General features: G+C 42.9%; 1 protein-coding gene across 9 annotated transcripts in view; it reads right to left on the reverse strand.

The window, feature by feature from the left end:
- Nucleotides 1-21177, reverse strand: part of MEGF10 (multiple EGF like domains 10) — a 164000-nt gene extending 142823 nt beyond the window's left edge. For 2 of the 9 annotated variants that reach the window (XM_070569351.1, XM_070569350.1), the window contains exons 1-2: nt 20358-21007; nt 15328-15469 (exon numbers count right to left, since the gene is read on the reverse strand). In XM_070569351.1, coding sequence (XP_070425452.1) covers nt 15328-15427 — 100 coding nt within the window. In that variant the 5' untranslated portion in view covers nt 15428-15469; nt 20358-21007. Of the gene's footprint in view, nt 1-14521; nt 14713-15327; nt 15470-15929; nt 15990-20357 lie in introns of those variants that run through there. The other 7 variants (XM_070569349.1, XM_008529881.2, XM_070569352.1 and 4 more) reach the window with 7 other exon arrangements.
- Between the last annotated feature and the right edge of the window lie 255 nt (nt 21178-21432).

Consider the following 21432-nt stretch of genomic DNA (forward strand, 5'->3'; position numbering starts at 1 on the left):
TTCCCGCTCGCCGCCTGAATGGCCTCGGTCTCTGTTACAACCAGGATTTTCAGGGCAAACAAGCAAAACTTGGCGCACATAAGCCCCTGTGCCAGCTGAAGGCACTTTTTCCCGGTGCCAGTTAAGCTGGGAGCAGGGCCTGGGATGCTTGCTCTGCCTTCAGCTTCCCTCCCTCCTTTGGGCTCCACCACGCTTCCCCACAGCCCATGACAAACAGGTACAGTGGTAAAAGGAAGGAGCGAGGGGAGAGCAGGAGGGGCTGAGCTGTGGTTTTGTTGTGAGGCCTACTTGCAGACATTAAAATGAGGAGTTATAATGGGATGCTGCAGATGAAAAGCATTTTCTAGCTCTTGAGGTAATTATGACTTTAAAAAGTGCACTAGCTTGCAGCATCAAGAAGTCAGTTTCTCAGGATCCCTAATTCCTCAGATGCCTTGGGCCTTATGAAGCAACCACAAAATCGGATTTTAGAAATTTAACGTCTCATTCTGTAACATACATATTAGAGAAACTTATTGCCATTGTTCCTTGTCCCCAGTGAAGCTGTTGGTTGATCCCTTCAAGTCTGTTTATGTAGGCGAGTGGGGATCTACTAATTAAACTGCAGTTCATTTGAAAAGGGCTGCCTTTATAAAGGAGGCCATCATTCAACTTTTGAAAACTGCAAAACTCCAGACAGCCTCAGCTCTCTGTATCCCTAAGTCAACTTACTGCGCAGGCAGCAGCACAGGGACAATCATTGGCACAGAAAATCACCCTTCAGATCAGACCTACAGGCAGGACAGCCACAGCAAACAGTCTCCTATCTGAACACACGCCCTGTAGGGAAACACACACAGACCCACCTGACCCTGGATGTCTAAAGTAAACAAGAGCCAATGCCACGCAAGTTGTGACATATGCTTGTAACATAAGCAATGAGAGAACACTATAACATAGATAGCTTGTAAACACATTTTTCTGGAACAATCAAGTGTAAAGCAGAATGCCCCTGAGGTAGTCTCTCTCCATATTTAACTTGCTCTTCCAGGAGGAGATTGTATAAATTTATCATGCACTCTCAGTTTCTTTTCTATACCAGGCAATATCCATAGTGTTTGGAATGTGTGGCTGCTATTAATGGTGATTTGTGCACAGAATATAATCCAGAAATAACAGTGAGTAAAGTATGAGAAATTGGCAAGCAGAGAAAGGATTTTCTAAGAAGAGTCTTACCAGCATTTAATAAAAATAAAAGAAATATATGGTGTTTTCTAAAAAGAATGAATATTTATAAAAGCCATTGTCTAAACACTTGAAGAAGTGTACGTGGAACAGCTCTTTCTGTCCTTGGGCTGGAGACTGAGGGTCAGCTCCCTAGAGGTTCAGCCCTAGGGCCTGCCCACTTTTCAACAATCTTTCCAGCCTGAGGGGGAAAAAAAGGGCTTTAGGAAATAGATCTCAGACTTCTTAGACAAATGGCAATCCAGTTTGGCGTCATACACTTCCCGCAAGTCATGATTGCCAAAGGGCCCTCTCCCATTCCCCAGACTTCTTAAATTTGGCCTTTCTCTCCTCAGCCCCTATAATAGAAGTGATCGAGGCTCTTTTCAAATTCAGCCTTTCCCTCACTCTCTTTTTTTCGTATCCACAAATGAGCCTTTGTGATCCCTCGAGAAGAGAAGAGAGATGGTTGAGCATGGCGAAAGTGAAATCGACCAATTCTGAAATTATATAAAGGCCACTCCCCAAACAAGTACAAAAGAGCCATTTCAAAGCAAAAGTCCTTCAAAAGGTAAATTTAAACAAGTAATGGTTTATGTGTTATTACAGAGAAAGGAGCTATACGTTAAAATATCTAAAGGCAATTTGGCAATGATTTCTTGGATATGACACCAAAAACACAAGCAGCAAAAGAAAAATCAGATACATCAGACTTCATAAAAATTAAAAACTTTTGGGGGTGGCCCCGTGGCCGAGTGGTGAAGTTCGCGCGCTCCGCTGCAGGCTGCCCAGTGTTTCGTTGGTTCGAATCCTGGGCGCGGACATGACACTGCTCATCAAACCACGCTGAGGCCGCGTCCCACATACCACAACTAGAAGGACCCACAACGAAGAATGTACAACTATGTACCGGGAGGGCTTTGGGGAGAAAAAGGAAAAACTAAAATCTTAAAAAAAAAAAAAAAATTAAAAACTTTTATGTATCAAAGGAAAGTATCAACAGAGTGAAAAGACAATCCACACAATGGGAGAAAATATTTGCAAATCATATAGTGTCTAATAAGGGGTCAAAATCCAGAATATTAAAAAAAGTGCAATTCAACAATAGAGCAAACAACCTAATTAAAAAGTGGGCAAAGGACTTGAATAGATATTTCTTTACAGAAGATATACTAACGGCTGATATGTACAGGAAAAGATGTTCAACATCACTAATCACTAGGGAAAAGCAAATCAAAACCACAATGAGATACCCCTGCACACCCATTAGGATGGCTACCATCAAAATGCAAAACAAACAAACAAAACCCAGAAAGTAACAAGTTTTGGTGAGGATGTGGAGAAACTGGAACCCTGTGCGTTGTTGGTGAGAATGTAAAATGCTACAGCTGCTGCGGAAAACAGTATGGTGGTTTCTCAAAAATTAGACGTGGAATTACATATGATGCAGCAATTCTACTTCTGGGTATACACTCAAAAAGGGCTGAAATCAGGGACTCGAACAGATGTGTACACCAATGTTCATAGCAGCATCATTCACACTACCCAAAAACTGGAAACACCACAAACGTCTGTTAATGGATAAATGGATAAACAAAATATGGTCTATACATACAACGTGATATCATTCAGCCTTAAAAAGGGAGGAATTTCTGACACATTACAACGTGGATCAACCTTGAAGATATTATGCTAAGTGAAATAAGCCAGTCACAAAAGGACAAATATTGTATGACGCTACTTATATGAGTTATCTAGAGTAGTCAAATTCACAGAGTCAGAAAAAGTAGAAGTGTGGTTGCCAGGGGCTGGGGGCTAAAGTGGAATGGAAAGTTACTGTTTAATGGGTACAGAGTTTCCGTTTGGGAGGATGAAAAAGTTCCCAAGATGGATGGTGGCGATGGTTGCACAACAATGTGAGTGTATTTAATGCCATAGAACCGTACACTTAAAAATGGCTAAAATGGTAAATTTTATGTCTATTTTACCATGATAAGAAAAAGAAATATCTAGAATTAAGCCAAGTTCCAAAGGGTAAGTAACAGATATCTCCCTAAAAGGTAGGGACTTCTGTTTGCTTCTTATTACCCGTCTCCATGATTAAAACAAACATTCACGCGTTCTTCCACGGACCGCATATGGATTTGTAATCTAGTCACTAGAATTTGGGGGTGAAGGAGGCAAGTATTAGCAAATGTATTAACAACAGTGTGACTGTGTCAGCCCAGCCCCATCCCTGCCTCCTCTGTGACAGTTGGCCAGAATGTCACCTCTCTGCTCTCTAAGAGCACTGTAAAGCAGATGACAATTCCTCCAGAACCCAGACGCAGAAACCGAAACAGAGCAATTTAACTCTCTCTCAACTTCAAGCAGACAGAAACTACAGGGCATCAAACATCTTGGAGCCAGGGAGCAACATGAGAATTCCAGCTCTCCACTAGCGTCTGCCCGAATTCAAAACTTTGATTCGATTGTTTAACCTGGAATGAATGGACCTAGGGATCCGGACTTGTGTGTGTGTGTGCTTCTGACTGTCTCAGAGAAGTGCTAAGGAATTTGAGGTTTTAGAGGAACTTGTCTTCCTCGATTTCAATTCTAAATTCCTCAACTTGGCTCTTCTGAGTCATAACAAAGTAGCTTTGCTTTTGGGTTTTATCCCCCCATCCCCCATTGCTAATGAAGTTAAGATTACACAAAACAATGGTTTTTTGAGTACAGAATGCACATCTCAATCCCTTCTGGCAGGTACTCCTATGGACCAGTTGTTATTTATAATACCTATAGGGAGAAAAGAGATTAAAAGATCAAGCCAGGCTGCACTTCCTAACAAAGCAGGCCACAGCTGGACAACGGCTTCTGAGCAACTGCTCCAAGAGGAGACAGCAAGACTTCTGTTGTCCTGCAGGGTCTGCTCGGGTCACCGCATGTGATAGGGATTAGAGTGTCCCGGTTCTCTATCACCCAGTGGGGCAGGACTGGGTTCACACACCACACTCCCGAACCAGGGCTTGATGCCATCACCTGACACTCTTCTCAGGGTCTCTGGGGGAACAGAAGCAGATACCAGACTTCACAAAATTTTTAAAGCTAACAATTTCTTTTTTTTCTTTTTTTAATTTGTGTGTATGTTTGACAAAGAAAGAGAGCGAGAACAATCCATTTTTACACATTTTCCCAAAGATCTTTCATAATGGAGTGGAAAGAAATGCAACCATCATGGGTAGAAGAAGTTTTGGGTTTGGTCTGAAGCTAGCTAAATTTTGAGACTTAGCTGAGGCGATGCTTTAGGAGGAAGCAGTTCCACATGTCGGTGCTAGGTTGGGCCAACACAGAGGAAGAGCCCCCCAAGAAAACAGCTGTCCTGAAACTCATACTCAGCCTCTCCAGGGCACAGAAGGGAGCAGAAAGAGCACACTCTTTATGTCACACACACGTGCTACTTCCATTTGGTGTCTAGCTCTGTGGCCATGCCAAGCAGCGTGCTCAGGCAAGGCTGTGCTTCTGCTCCCCGCGCCGCCAGCAGTGAGCCCTCACCAACGCTCTTCTCACCGGCCCACTCAGCTGCACCCCTACAGACCAGACATGCCCCAGGGGCTTCCTAGTCACGTTCATGGGGCTGGAAAGGGCCTTTTTGATCTTTTCATCTTATAAATAAGGAAACAGCCACAAAGGAGTTTTTAGGTGCCTAAAGTCAAACCGTGGCAGAGCTAGATTTCAAGACAAGATCTTTTGGCCCTAGACACACGCAGTATTCTTTCCACCACTCTGGGCTACCTAATAGCTATAGCTCTGGGGTAAAAAGTATGCTCCCTCACTCTAGAAGCATTATTCCTTTCACTCAAGGCCAAAAAAAAAGAAAATTAATGGGTTAGTGACATTAGCCTTGAGATCTGCATCACTGTCAATGCTTTCCATTGGCACCAAGATTAGAAAACACAAAAAATTACCTCTAATCGATGCAATTCTAAAAGTGGGAAGCCACAATCATGCTGGAATTTCAACCTTGGGTGATTCCACTCCCTCCCACAACTCAGCATAAAGTACAATTAAGATAAAACTTGAACTGAGTCAATGAAGTAGAACGCCCTAACGATAAATCTCTCCTTAAATAATTTTACATCACCTGGACTTCTTTCCTCTAACCATGGGCTCCCCATTGGGCCTTCAACAATGATTCTGAGGCCTGATCCTGACCGCCCGCAAGCATCTTCACTTTCCCTAGCTGCTCAGCTGCCAACAACTGCTGGGCCAAAAAGAATGGGTGGGACGGCAACTGCACACAGCTTTTTCCTTGTGGGCCCAGAGGCCAGAGCCAGGCAGAGGCCTGGTCGTCTCCTCACATCTCAGGGAGTACACCATGGAAGAAACTGTACTGTGGTTCCCAGTATGCACTGAAGGGGGTTTGCTCTGCCTGGGGTCTTACTTGTGATGGATCCAACTCCTAGACAGAGACTAGGATGCTGCTTTTGTTTTAAAGAACTGGTTCTTAGAACTCAGTGACAACACTCTTCTGGCTTACATGGCCCTTTCTTTACACACTGACATTTTGTTCTGAAGGTCTCCTGTCAGGCTTTGGTTGCCATCTCTCTCAGCAATGGAGCCTAACACTTCCCCCATCAAAGGAAACAGAGAGGACATGTCAGCCACTAGCCCAGTGAGGTCTCTCTTATGTGCCAGTGAATGAATCTACGTGCCATGGGGGCCCTAATTACACAGCCTTGTTTTCATATATAGTAAATCCTGGCCAAGAAATGAAAAATGCTCTTCCAAGTGCTCCAGCTAGACAGGAGTCTCCTTAGGTCAAGCTGTAAGAAATCCTTCTTAGATAGAAACAATTAATGTCTCTGTCTGCCACATCTGAACTCTGGGCAAATTCAGGAAGATCAGAGTTTTGTCCTTGAGAGAGGAGGCTACACATAAGCACGTGCTTGAAATTCTAAAAGCAAATTTAGGAGATTGCCTTCAGAAGATCTCTGGATTTCATAACAGTACAATATCCTCAACCAAAGACAATTAACGCTGGGAGGTGACAACTGGACCTGAAGGGTTAGCTTGCAGGATGATCATGATCATTACAATTAAACGCCACAGCAGTGATGGGCTGCGGGGAGGCCCTCTGAACAACCCCAGTGGCGGCACAAACAAAACTACAAAGCATCATTTACAGGCTGCTTTGAAAGAAAGGCAAGGATTTTTTTTCCAGCCACCTTGGCAGAGCTCCACATCATAAGCTCTTCTGGTTTTGTTTTTGTTTTTGACTGGCAGAAGAAAAGTGCCTTTGGTCCAGGCTGGTCTTCACCAAAATAAAAGTAGACCATCTGGCTAGCCATACCCAGGGGCTCTGTGCCCCTGAATTCTCGGCTGGGCTCAGGCACAGTTATCACCCTTCTTGAAGGAGGGTCTCTTCTCCTTGGTGGGAGGAGTCAATTCACCTCTCCTGGCCCAGGCGAAGTGTTGCCTCACTGGTGCGGCCTCCATGACTTACCTTCCTCTCACATTCTCACCACTTTAATTCCACTGCATCCTATGAAAGAATAGCTAGGAGGTCAATTGTTCAAAACCTGAAAGTCCAAAGTATCAATTGTCCAGGCTCTTCTCTTACTTCATATCCTCCCGACAATGGTTATCACTTGCCATTGACTGGTTCACCACTCATTAGCACCTCCACCAAAGGAAAAATAAAGTCTTGGGGAAATTTTAATCAAGCAATGATGCTACCTTGTGAGCTCACTGGTATACAGTGGAAGACAAGGTCAAGATTATCCATTTAAATGAGGATTAGGATTGTCGGTCAGGTTCATTTTTCATGTTATTCTTATGTCTCCATAGTTCTGAATAATCTTGAAATTAGTCAGGTCCACAAATATTTAAGTTCCTGTTCTATTGAAAGAAAAAGTGTACGTGTCTTGGTCTGCTCAGGCTGCCATACCTAAATACCACAGACTCGGTGACATAAACAACAGAAATTTCTTTCTCACAGTTCTAGAGGCTGGGAAATCCCAGATCCAGGTGCTGGCCAATTCAGTTTTGGCTCGCAGATGGCCTCCTTCTTGCTGGTTCCTTACATGATGGAAAGAGAAAGCTCTGGTATCTCTTCCCCCTCTTATACCGGCAACGGCTTTGTTGGATCAGGGCCCCACATTACGATGTCATTTAACCTTTATCACCTCCTCACAGGCCTTATCTCCAAATACAGCTACATTGGGGGTAGGGCCTCAACATATGGATTTTGGGGGACACAATTCAGTTTATAACACTATCCTTGACCATTTGGGGACTGAAAGGTAAATAAGATAGATCCTACGTGCTCAAGGAGCTTACATACTGGAGTCAATTTATGCTAGAATTGGCAGGGCCCTCAAAGTTTATGCACTCTCTTCCCATAAGCTCCAAAGATTCCTTCTGATACGCTCTAAGAATGTACCTCCTGATGAGGTAGTTGGCTACTTCACGCTAATTCACAGAAAGGGACACAGAGGCACAGAGAGCTGAGGTGGCCTGTGATACTTGAGATGAGGTAACACAAAGAAATTAAATTCAGACTGAAGCTGTGTCTCCAGAGAGAGACTGAATGTGCTAAGTTCTGGAGCATCAACCATGTTCCTTATCACCAGACTCCTAATACTGAAAGGGCAATACCTCTCAGGCCAAGATGTTTAAAGAGATTTCTCTATTCAGAATGTAGGAGTGTTATCTGGAAGCTTTTGCCCAAGCCAAGGTCAGGGCTGCAGTTTGTTAGAGAGAGGAATTTTGTGGTTCTCCTGAATCATAAAGGCAGAGTTTGTATGCTAATTAATTCAACAAATTCAATATCTAAAATAGTATGGCGTATTAAAGAGAGCTTAACCTGAGATGCAGCACACCAGGATTCTGAAATAGCCTCACTGAACTAAAAACAGAAGTGACCTGGACAAATCCTTGTGTAGAAATTAATCAATTGGATACAAATAAATAAAACTTATTGAGCCTTTACTACATGGCAGATAGTGTCCTAAGTCCTTTTTATTTATTATCTCAATTAATCCTCATAACAACTCTATGAGAAAGCTCCCATTATTATCCCCACTTAATCGAGTCTGGAGTAACTGGCCCAAGGCATACATTTAACAAACAATGGAGCAAACCAGGATTTAAACCAGGATGTCTGGTTCTGGAAGCCACACTCCAAACCACTACATTATAGCACAGCTATGCCTTAACTTTTCAACTACATTTGTCCACTGTATTGATGGGACATAGCAGTCAATACCAGAATGTTTACTAGAATGCAAATCCCAGAGCACAGGGACCTAGTTTATCTCAGGAATTGCCCCATCTCCATCACAGAAAACTCGATGGAGCATGGTAGCGATGAACATATATTTATTGAATAAATAACAGACTGTGTTAGATTTAGTGAAATTATTGCAATAGTCTTCTTCTTGTCTCCCACATTTTTGTTTCATTTTCTATGCCTACCATCAATGATAATCCTTTGCTATCCACTGAATTGAAACAGCTTTCAAAGATTTTCCAACTTGGCTCCATCCTATACTTCCAACCTTAATTCTTGATATCCCATTATAGAAACATTCCACTCTGGCCATCTCTGCCTGCCCCTGCCCTCCCTACACCCATCCCCCCCACACTCCTCCCACTGCCCTCACCATGTGTATTTCTACCAACTGGGGTGCTCTCTCCCTCTTCTGTGATTTCATGAAGCTCACTTATCTTTCAAAGTCCCATCTCTTCTAAGAAGCCTTCTCTAATTACCAAATCTGCAGGGACCTCTCCCTCTCCTAAGATGGGTTCACCTGGAACATAGGACCTGCTTCCTCATCCCTTCCTGTCTTCAGAGATCAGCAATGTGCTGAAGGCCGGGGCCAGGCCTTGTCATTTTTGGTATTCTCCACAACATGCAGTAAAAGCTTGGGTCATAACAGGAACATGATTAACAAAAATCGACTGACCAATGCAGATACATCTCATCTAAATACAAAATACCTGCTGATGTGGTATTTTTTAAATAAAAGTAAAAAGAAAAATAATTGAGGTAAAATTCATAGACATAAAATTCAGCATTTTAACCACATTGTGCAACCATCACCACTACATAGGTCCATAACATTTTCGTCACCCCAGAAGGAATCATCATTCCCCATTTTCCCCTCCCCACAGCCCCTTGCAATCACTAATCTACTTTCTGTCTCTATGGATTTGCCTATTCTAGATATTTCATATAAATGGAATCATACAATAAGTGGCCTTTTGAGTCTGGCTTCTTTCACTTAGCATTATGTTTTCAAGGTTCACCCATGTCCTAGCATGTATCGTACTTCATTCCTTTCATGGATGAATAATATTCCATTGTATAGGTATATGATATTTTGTTTATCCAGTCTCCAGTCATCAGTTGGTGGACATTTGGGTTATTTTTACCTCCTGGTTATTGTGAATAATGCTGCCATAACATTTGTGCACAAGTTTTTGTTTGAACATTTCTTTTCAACTCTGCTGACATCTTACTAGGGAAGAACAGATTCATTAACTAAAAGTCTCACCCTAATTCTATAGTAGAAATAACTAACTTTTCTTTTTCTGGTTTTTTTTGGGGGGGGCGGGGTGAGGAAGATTGGCCCTGAGCTAACATCTGTGCCAATCTTCCTCTATTTTTTTGTATGTGGGATGCTGTCACAGCATGGCTTGATGAGCAGTGTGTAGGTCCATGCCTGGGATCCAAACCCATGAACCCTGGGCCACCAAAGTGGAGCACGTGAACTTAACCACTACACCACCAGGCCGGCCCCTAAATAACTTTTCTTTTAGCAAAATATTATCTTCATTAAAAAATATTCATGCCCATGAGTAAATGTTGTTGTACTCCAGAATATTTTAAATTCCTTATAGTTTATATGCTGTGTCAGAGACTATACTTTCTAACTTCTATAATTAGTAGGATCTTACTTAAGTACTTGGATGATTCTTTCATAAAAAGCACAGGCAAATCTTATTCCTAGACATGTTAATTATTCTCCCCTATTTTAACATTACTTGGTGTTAAATAACGATAACTGCAATTTATTAGCAGAGCACTACGCGTCTACCACTAGGCTAAATGTAAGACTCTTTGAAAGTATATACTGTTATCATTTCACATGTGATGAAAAGAGGCTTAGAGAGCTTAATAGCCTGCCCAAGGTCACAAAGGTTTAAGGGGTGGAGACGGGTCCTGACTCAAGTTGTCACATTTCATACGGTAAATGACAGGGCCAGCCAGGAGTAGACCCAGACCATCAAAATCTCGTCTCTTAACTCACAACTTTAATCACACATGTTCGTGTAAATCAAGAGTTAATCTTTAAGTCCAATGCCCAAAGGAAGTGTATAGAATGGGTACTCAGACCTCTCAGAGATGTGCTAGAATTATTTCAAAGCCAAGGACTCCAAAATCTCCTTCAGAAAAAAAAAGCTCCTATTTTCTCTGTTTGAATCTACCAGCTCCATACTGTAACAGTGAGCTACGAGGTTCTATAGGTACAATGACCCACGCTGATGATGACAGATGTCCTCTAGACAAAGGGCCACAGGCCACTCTTGTGCCAGAAGCACCGTTTTGGTTATACAGCTGTTGCACCTTCACAGGTATGGCTCCTGGAGCTCATCGTGGAGCTAAGAAGTGATGGCTGAAATAAATGAGAGAGATGAGCTAAAGACCCCACATCACATTTCACTTTGTCCCAGTTAGAAAAATGGGAGAAAAACAGAAAAGCTTTCCAATATTAGACTTCAGGAGAGATGTCATCTGAAGATTCAGAAAAACATCCATGATCCATAGAGCTTTTCTGATTTTTCCTGACAAATTACAATGAACAGGAGGAGGGTGGAGAGTGGGAATGAGATCTGCTAGCTGGCCAACTTGGAGGGGTGCTTTTGTTTGAGATTCTAAAGAGCAGGGCTCTGCTAACACCGCTGATCTCTTAGGCACTGGATTTGCTGCCTAGGAAAGTAAAATAATCAGCTCTAACGGTGCTGCTTCACTGCTTTCTGACACACAGCCCTTCCAGCTATGGAAGTAAGGGCGAATTCATGGATATTTAAAGCTCCAGGCCCTCCCAGCCCCATTGAGACCCAAATTAGGTGACAGTTGGGGTTCCCCGAGTTTACTGTTTTCCATCACCGCTACAGCTTTAATTCTCCATTAAACATGATGCTTTTAAATTTTTTTGGAACTTTTTATTGAAGTATAAAATACAAACCAAAAAAGGACACAAATCAAAATTGAACAGCTCAATACGTTTTCACAAAATGAACACACACGTATAATCAAGACCCATATTAAATAGAACAATGTTAGCATCCCAGATGCCCTCCTTGGGCACAGCTTTAATTCTGACACAAAACTAAGTCCCAGCAAGCATCTTATGCCTAAAAAAGCATTTAGCATTAAACATGCTACCACACGAACAACCACAATAGAAGGCAACATATGACTACATAGAACAAGTAAAGCACGGTATTCATCCCTCACAGAACTGAGGGGTGAGCCTCTCTGCATCAGAGGAATGGAGCCAAAGCAAAAGGCCTAATGACAACGAATTGAAAGTTAATTAACTAATCAGGAGCGTGTTTAACACAATCCTCTTGCCACCTGCAAACAGTCTCCTCTTTCCCTTCTCCACTTCAAAGGCCTCTATATCATTGGTAAAACCAAATATCCACTTAGTAAAGTACAAACAAGCTGCAAGGGGAGGGAGGAGTGGAAATATAATGGAGAAAATAAAGCCACTTGCCTCTCTGCAATCCACTGGCTTCTCCCTCTTTAATGGATTTACAATGATAGTCTATAATCAAGGTGCAATGACAGACTTAATTACAGGGAGCGCTAAGTGACCTCAAGCGAATCATATATTGCCTTCTCCTGGGTACAAGGCTGTTAAGTCTAATACTCCCAGTCAGGAAACCTCTTATCTCAGAGACAAAAGGATTCCTACTGGCCAATGGGCACCAGCTGCCTGAACACTCTGTAAATGGGCTCTCCACAACCCATTACATCCAGAAAAGGCTTTCCCCATTCTGCCTCTCTCAAGGCTGTATTTTGCACCTAAATTAAAAAAAAAAAAAAGCTACCTACAAATATCCACAAGAACTAGGGACTAAGTTTCCCTTTGAAAGAAACCCAGAGACAAAGGCTGAATGAATGACATACTTTTCCATAAAGGGAGTAATCAGGCTAAAAGAACAATTCTGTGCAAAAAGTCTGCGACCTTTGCTCAGGCTATGACCTTGAATTTGAATCTTCTTCTGACACCAAGAATGTAGTCAATTGTTCAGATCTGGATTGGACCTTTACAGGAAGTCTGCAACCCTTTCCCTCCAGAGCTAGAATCAAGTTTAGAAGCTAGGGGTGAGGGGTGGCATCTAAATGACATCTGGGGAGTCCCCCAACCTCATAACTGTGCAAATACATCAATAACTTTCTAATGGATTTCACTGTATTTCAATCTCAAAAAAATTTTCGGCTTCAAAACTGACATCTGAACTTAGATTTGGAAGGAAATTATTAACACATCATTTATATGGTGACCACGTCCCAGAACAAACACTCATTCTCTGAGGTTGTAGGCCTGGATTTAAGCAGGCTTTCAGATCAGATACCTGTCTTTGATGAGTTTGAGGAAAAGGGGCTGAGAAATGTGCCTTTGCCTACCATGGACACAGGGAGATCTTTTTTATTTTTAAAATCAATCATAAAATCCTGCAATAAGGTAAGTCAAAAGGACAGAGTAGGAAACAATTCTTCCTTGGCCAAAGATCAACCAGGAATTCTAATAGACTTGTGTTCCCCCAGCGCCGTGTCTCATGCTCCCAAACCAGCAGATTAATGATGCCTCCACAGCATTGCTTTTTTCCTTCCCAAATCCTACCTCTGACACATTGCTGCAAGTAGTTTAACTGTGAAAGGCCTTGACCTCCTTTCTTTGTCTCTCTGATTCAAGTGTGTCTGTTTCCTTGGGGCTACCAAGCTCAGTTGGATGGCTGGCCAGAGCGGAATGGAGCATCAGCCAATCCCCGAACAATGGGCCCCTTTCTCCGGCTGTCACATGAACAGCGTTGTGTTACAGCCATTGTCCCTCCAAGCAGAGACGGAGAGGCACGAGTTCTCACAGATCAGCTATTCTCTGTGACCCCCTCTGACCAATCACTAAAATATTAAAGAAGAAAAAGAAAAGCCATGCCTCCTGAATGAAGCAGTATAGCCTAACAAGGATTACAGTGCATCCATGGGCCACCTGCATCAGAATACCTTGTCGAAAATACACACCTCTGGGCCCCACGACACACCTACTGAATCCAAATCATTAGAGAGAAGCCAGTATCTGCCGGTGATTCTCAGGCCCCTGAAGTTTGAAACCAGAGGCTAAACAGAGGCCTCAAGCAGGTCTAACCTCACTGATGGCCTGATTTTGTACATGGATCTGCTCAAGGGATGTACAGAAGATGGGGGATACTGAAAGGGCAAATGCTTTATACCACGGTTACCAAAACTTAGTGTGGGGGAAAGCCTGGGGAGAAGACAGGTGAGAAAGACACGAATGCCAAGAAACGTGAGGAAGGAGGCAGGAAATTAAAACAAATAATAATAGCTGTTCCGAAGATAACAGAATTTAGGGGTAGGGTCAGCAATGAGCGAAAGGAGGGAGGTGCAGGGAGAGTAGAAGGAGGGTGCTGAAGCACCTGGCAGAGGCTGTGGCCTTCAGAAAAGGATGGACGGTGACAAAGTTCCAACGGTAAGACAGACAAATGGCTTTTAAAAAACAAGCATGCTTAATGTCCAGTTTCAAGTTTTCAGATGTGAACTTCTTCTGTAGTTCCAAGTCTTAAAAGTCAGCCATTCAGAGCCACATGTTTGGCGATATTTTATGAAGTGAAGGAGATAGGAAGCAATATCCATGGCTGGGTGGATGACTTCACACTAAAAAAAAGACAGTACAGTAGTGTGGCAAGATAATCTTTCAATTAAACTTCTTAAGGGAAAATAGGAATTCAAATCCAGATGATGCTAGAAAAAACATGAGCCCCACCCCCACCCCCACGAAGCCCCATAGTGGTTGAAAGAAACAACAGTTTTCTCATTTCACACCTTCTTGTGGAACAGGGGCTCAATTTTTACCTGAATCTCAATAGGGTGCCTCAAAGCACATCTGATCTACACAATAAGATAGGAGCAGTGTGCCATGAGGGGCTCCCTTAGTGCACATAGTGCTATGGGAGCAGGCAGAATCTCGTCCTAGAGCCCCATGTGCGGCTATCATCAAATGATTCTCAAATGTTAACTCACCACTCCTGTGTCATGGTTCAGTCACTATTGCTTGAAGATGTCCTGCAAACCCCTGCAGCCACGTGTTTGCTGAGCTCATTCCCTTAACATGCCCCATCCATTCAAATGCTCTCTTCTTTGAGGTCCCCTCCACCAGACACCTCTGCTGAGCACACAGAGCCCTCTCTCCAGGACAAGCTCTCAGAGTGCTCTCAGCACTGCCCTCTCAGCCCTCACTCACCCAGCCTCACACAGTCAGTTGTATTTTTTTATCTTTTTTTTTTTAAGGCAAGCATCTTGCTAATTCCACATAGTATTTATCCCGATAAAATATACACCTAATAAATATCTAATGGAGCAAAAATAAAACTCAAACCAATTGCTTTTTTTAAGAACACAAAAGTCACATCTTGTCATTGATTCCTTGTCCAAAAAAATACATAAGGCACCCTTCTTAAGAAATCAATAGAGGTAGACAGTTAAAATTTTTCATTTTGATTGTAAAATTAGTCCCCTGGGTCCAAAACAAAGATTTCATACTTCTATTTTGTTTCATAAGGAGCAAGTTAAATTTATGAATTTTGATTTTCAATTTGCCATCAAAAATTATTTTTTAAAAAAGACAAACATCATTCTTTATCAGAAAGTATTTAAAGGATTCATCATGGGAATGATCACCTGTGATGAGGTCTTAGAACCAACCAAATCTGTGCAGCTCATCCAGGTCAGCCAGGACGTTAACGACAAGGCACTTAGTCACCCTCTAGGATGGCGTCTCCCTGCTCCCAAAGATGTCTTTAACAGATGCTAATATCCTGCACACGTACCTATCAAGATGAGGCTTTCCGTATTGAAATACTGTTTTCTTTGTCTTAGAAGTGGGGAAGAGTACAATTTATTGCCCTCTGAGTAGGAAATTGAGGTCATTAAAATGCTTTACATAGTTTCTTTATCTAGGAGTATAAATCACTGGAAATGAAACAAGAGAGGAAATCACTAGAAATGAACATCAATAATAACAGGATATATTAACACTTTCACACTTTCCAGATTGGCTAATGGCACAGAGCATGCATCACCAAATAACATCCTCACAACGACCTGCAGTTTTCTAAATAAAGTTACATAAAGTAAAATAACAATAGTTTGTATCTTTTTTTCTCACAGTATGAGAAATCCTTTTATTAAGTGCTATAAATTAATCCTCTGCATAACTACTTTTAAAAAGAGTTAGAATGATCACAGCGAAAAATAACCTTAAATTGTGAAGAAAAGAGAGACAAGAGATAAGTGCAAAATCTTGGGAAATTCAGATAGTGAGAATGAGTAGATGAATGAACGCATGGCTGAATGAATAAATGATAGAGAGAATGAGTACATGAATGAATGCATGGCTGAATGAATAAAGGAGACTAGTTAAGAGACTTACAAAAATACAGCCAGATGCAAGCTTAAACGAAGGTAGAGAAAGTTCATTTTAGAAACATAGCTGAAAAAGAAGACAAATCAACAAAACCCAATGAATCTTAGTTAATTCTTAAAACTAAGCTAATTTTTAAAACGAAATACTGGGTACAAATCCTTGAGAAACTGAGAGCACAGGCAGTTGTTAATACTGCTTTGTTTGAAGTCCAAGCAATCTAGACATTTGTACTTCACGCACCGAGCTGCTACCTTCCCGCCCTAAGTCACTGGAACTCTCACAGAGCAGCCTGAAAATCAACATTTTTTGTTACTTACTTTGTGTTGGAAACCGCCCATGAGCTAAACGTTCAATTTTTGCAGCATCACCACGTTTGTCATTACCCTGGGATTTTTTTGTTCACTTGTTCAAATGTTATTGCGTATTTCCATTATTACAAAAAATGAGTGAGAAATGGAAAAATTTAAAACCTAATAGTAATTACAAGAAGTTTTTGTCTCATAAACTTAATATAAGTGAGACAAAAATGAAAGCTATCAGACATGCCAAAAATGGCAGATCTTTAGTCTGAATCAGAAATGTATTGAACAGGTCAATTGTTGTTCAACTGAGGAGAAAATAACCAAAATTTTGGAAAGTTAAAGAAAGAAAAATTAAAGAAAGGCGTAAGCACTAAATGCTGTGGTCATTAAATGGCAAGATATAATTAGACATTTTATAATATATTTGGCTCTCTAGGGCCAGCATCTCTTTTAACATGTAGGCTTTTACACAACCTTTGGACCTATTTTTAGGAATGCACTCTGTATTAATGTAGGAAAAATAGTACTGTACCAGTCACCATGTTTCTGATCAAATACAAAAACAAATACAAAGGTATTTATAAACTGAAAAGCACAAGGCAAAATCTGTTTGTTTGTATTGGCCTTGGCTCTTCTATTCCAGTGCCCTGGCACTGTCATTCAGAACCAAAACCATCCCAGGTATGATCAACTCAGCTCTTGGATCATAGTACTGCCACAGTGGGGAACACATAACATTAATTCGGTGGCATTTGGTGTTTCGTAAGTCTTTTTAAGATATTCTATCTTGTCCTTTTTCCACTCCAGGTTACTAACTTTGTAGGCTATGTCTAGCCAAATTGCAAATTCTTGACTGGCTTTGCCACCACTCTTAGTACGTACATAGTGACTGTTCCAAACACTTGGTGTGCTAAGAAAACGTCAATTAGCATTCACTCATTTGTTCTTCCCCCACATTCTTTAGGCATTTATTATGTAATTACCATGTGCCAGCCATTTGGAAAAAGGCTTAGAATAAGGAATGATAAACTCACCAATCAGTTGGAGAAACATCCAGATAACAAACACAGTTGATATAACATGATAGATGCTATATTAAAGCCATCTGCATAGAAGAATAGGAATCACATGAGATATCACTAAGTTTATGTGAGAGCACTAGGAAAACCTTCAGAAGGGAGATCATATCTGAACTGCATCTTGAAGGATGAATGGGTAGTACGTAGTTGATAGACAGAAAAGAGGAGCAAAGACATTTCCTTCTGGCAGAGAGAAGAGCACACAGCTAGGTCAGGAAGGAGAGAAAGCAGGCAATGCATTCTCTGAGGAACAGTAACAAGATCCAGATCAGTGGGGAACAGGGAAGCAGAGAAAGGACCCAGAGAAGATGGTGCAACGTTAGTACTGTGTATCCTGGGGAAAACGTCAGGCTTTATGCTATACACCAGTATTTCTCCAACTGTGATCTGAAGTCACCTCCACCAGATTCACTTGGAGATCTGCTCAAATGCAGATTTCTGGGCCTTCCATCTGGGATGAAGCCCTGGAATCTTTATTTTCAATGAGTACCTGGGTGACACTGATGCTCGCCATCTGGGGAGCCAACAAAGATTTTTAAACAAGGGAATGACATGATCAGATTTTTATCTTAGAAATATGCTATTAGCCCAAGCTGAGAATCTGGAAGGTAAATCCACTGCTACTAAATGTGCATGTGACTTGGGTTTGCAACAGAATCGCCTGGTGAACTTGTAACACTGCAGACTTTTCATACCTCACCCGAGACTCACTGCATCTTCATCAAGCAGATGGGGCGAGGATTTACATCAGGTTGAACTATATGAAATCGCCATTTTACGTAGGTCAAAAATGGTCAAATTTTGACAATTTCTCACAGTTCAATCTAACCAAAGCTGAGAATAGCTGATGAAATACAAGCAGAGCTAAATACTTCTCCTTTTGTATTAATTATCGGCATCATCATTCACTTTGATTAACATGCAATGATGGAAGTGACATCATTTAGGTACCTAAGACAAATGTTAAAAAAAAAAAAGGAAGTTCAAAAACAACCACCAATGAAGTAAGGCAGCTAACTTAAGGATCGCAGAGTCAGAAGGAACACCGCGAGTATCCCGTTCTTTCCTTACCTCCCAACACAAGTTTACGCCTGATGGAGCTGATGGGAGAAGTAAACTGCCAGAGGTTATACTGAATATTTTGTCCAATTCCTCAGTGATGTGTACTCTTCATTTTAACAGGTACTGAGACCATGATAGCTAAAAAGTGTTTGGGATTTAATTTATAGAGTGCTAGTGTCACATGAAGCCCTAAAACGCTTGAAATGGTGGGGAGGAACATAAGGCAAATACTCATGCATATGCATTTTCAAAATGAAGCCCACCAACTTAAATACTATAGAACCTCGACCAGTGCTCGAAATGTAATCTAGGCTTAATAAATATTTATTGAACAAATGATCGGCCTCTAAAAAATAGGTTAAAGGAGGTATATTAATACAGGCAGTTTCGAAGGCAGGGTACAGTTTGTAAACTGAGTATAGCTTTCCCACCTGTCCCAAGCACCCTTTGGCAGCCAATCATGACCCTCGACAAATCCCAGCCCTGTCACATGCACCTTTCTTTCCTCTGAAAGGGCCCCAGCAGAAAGCACTACAAAGATCATGTCTGAGCTGAGTTTGACAATGCATCCTATCCTAGGTGGGCGTGAAGCCCACATGAGTGCAGCCTTCAAAGCTCATACAAGTAGGAATAATAGCTAGCTCTTAGCTATATTATAGTGACACAAGAGTTAATAATGTTGGCTACATCATCATCATCATAGCTAACTATCTGCCAGGCTTGTTAGCACTCCACATGCATTAGCTCTTTTAATCCTGTTTATAACCCTCTGATGTAAGCATTGCTATTATCGTTCTGATTTTACAGATGAAGATAGAGAGGTTAAGTAATTGCCCCAAATGACACAACTGGAAAGTGGCAGAGTTGAGAGTTGACCCCAGGCTGCCTGGTCTCAGAGCTCAACCTCTACTGAGCTCTTTGACCTCAGAACAGCAAAACAAAAAGTACCCTACAAGCTGAGCCCTTGGAGCAGTCGCATCAGGAAAATGGCATTTCTGGATAAAATGATCTGATCCCAATCTTTTCATCCATAAGGAAGGACATACACAAAGTGAGACTCAGGGTATAAAGGAGAAAGGCAAGATGAACCAAGAAGGAACGGCATTCTCTCTGCCTAGGGCTACAGCATGGATATCACTGCCTAAGAACTTTTGGGCTAATAAAATGCCAAACTTTAACATTCCCCTAAAGAAATTGGATCCTCGTGTGAGGATGCTAAAGAAGCATCAAGAATATCACTAAATACTTCATTTACTCAGTGGTGTCATTCTTAATTCCAGAAAGAAAAATAAGGACAAAATATTTCCCTAAACCAGAGGTGAAAGTCCTAGGTCAAAGCAATTGAAAAGACCAACACAAGATAGATCTTTCTATAGTAACTATGGCTTGAAGAATGGCACCTTCCAACATTCCCTGAGGAGCCAGGCGTTCCCACAAGGAAGAGACTCCTCTGGTCTAAGTCACCCAGCCTGTGATCCTGACACCCCTAAGGACATTGAGAACTCTGGAAGAGGAGCATCCCCAGGTCCAACGAGTTATCTGAACAATCTGAATATCGAAAGAAAAGTTTAGAAAATAAGTCAAGATCCCAGAGGAGAATGAAGCTGGTCTGGAAGGAAGGCCCCACTGAAACTCTTTTTCATTCTGATTCCCCACAAACCTCCCTGCATCCAGCTATGACACCTGTCAACACAGACGAGGCAACACAAGGCAGAAATTATGCAAAATAAAGTGCGGAATGGAGGTGTCTCCCCATGAAAAATACTCCAAGAAGTTCCTACACAATCCCAAGTAACAAAACCAAAAGCAAACAGTAACAATAAACCCTTGAGACAAGTAAACAACCCAGACTGAGCCCATCTCGCCCCACCTCACACTGCACCCGGGTATCCTGGCCAAGGAAATGTACCCCCGGCCCATAAGAAACCATCCAGCGTCCGGCCAAGGTCCGGCGGCCGCCAGAACTGAGTTTGAGTTTGCCCAACTCTTACCAGGGTCCTGAGATCCTCAGATTCGCAGCGCAACCCTTTTCCCTTGGTTTTCAACCAACGCCAGCCGAGAAACAAAATCTGTTCCAAACAGCGCAGTTAGCCTGCGAGCAGCGTCCCAGAAAAGAGCGATACTTGGGAGTCTTCGTTCGGGCTCAAAGGTGGAGACGCGGGAAAGGAGGCCGGTCTCAGCGCGTTTCCAGACCCCCCAGTTTTCAGCACAGGGAAAGTACTCGCTGGAAACTTGAATAAGGATTTCCCCGTCTGGCCCAAGATGCTGGAGGAGGAGGGGAGTAACCCGATCCCGGCCCGGGATGCGAGCAGTTGCCGCTGCTGCAGCTGCTGCCACCCGGGCAGTGACCGCTTTTGGGGGGGGGGGGGGCGGTAGGGGGGGGTCGCTTGGCTCCCCAAGCAGTCCCTGGTGCAACCCGCAGGATCCTCCCTACCCAACTCCTGCGCCCCAGTAGCAGGTCGCCCCTGCCCTGAGCGTCTTCCACCGCCCAGGACTGACCCCGCCAATAGTCCGCTCACGAATTTGGCAAACCGTAGGGTCACCGCAGGGGGTGAACCAAGGGGTGGCGGAGAGAGTGCCCTTCTGCGTCCCGACCCACATTCAGTGCGCGCCTCGGCGTCAAAGTCCTCGGGAGGTGTTCTAGAGCCTCTATGAGGGTTCGAGGGACTAGGGACAGCACCCGAGCGACCAGCTGGAGTGGAAGGCACGTCCCTAGCGGTGCCAGGGAGGGAGCGCAAATGTGGGACGGGGACGGGATGGGTGAGCTAACCGTGCAAGAGTGTGCGATGCAGCAAAAATGATTGGGAAGGTGGGGCGAGGAGAGTTGGGGGGCGGGGGTTGTGGAGTGAGGGAGCCTGCCTTACAGGCGGGGCGGAGAGAGAACTCCCCGGACCCGCAAGAAAATCCCTCCGGGCCCTCAGGAGGCCTGGCGCAGAGATTTCTTGGGGAATGGCTCCCTCTGCCGACTGGCCAAGGAGGCCCCCGGGAGGACCGACGATACAAAGGTAAAACGATGAAAAAGGCTTTTCTCCATTTCTGGGTTGGGCGGGACATGAATTCTGGAAT

This window comes from Equus przewalskii, chromosome 13 (assembly GCF_037783145.1).
Source record: "Equus przewalskii isolate Varuska chromosome 13, EquPr2, whole genome shotgun sequence".
NCBI lineage: Eukaryota > Metazoa > Chordata > Mammalia > Perissodactyla > Equidae > Equus > Equus przewalskii.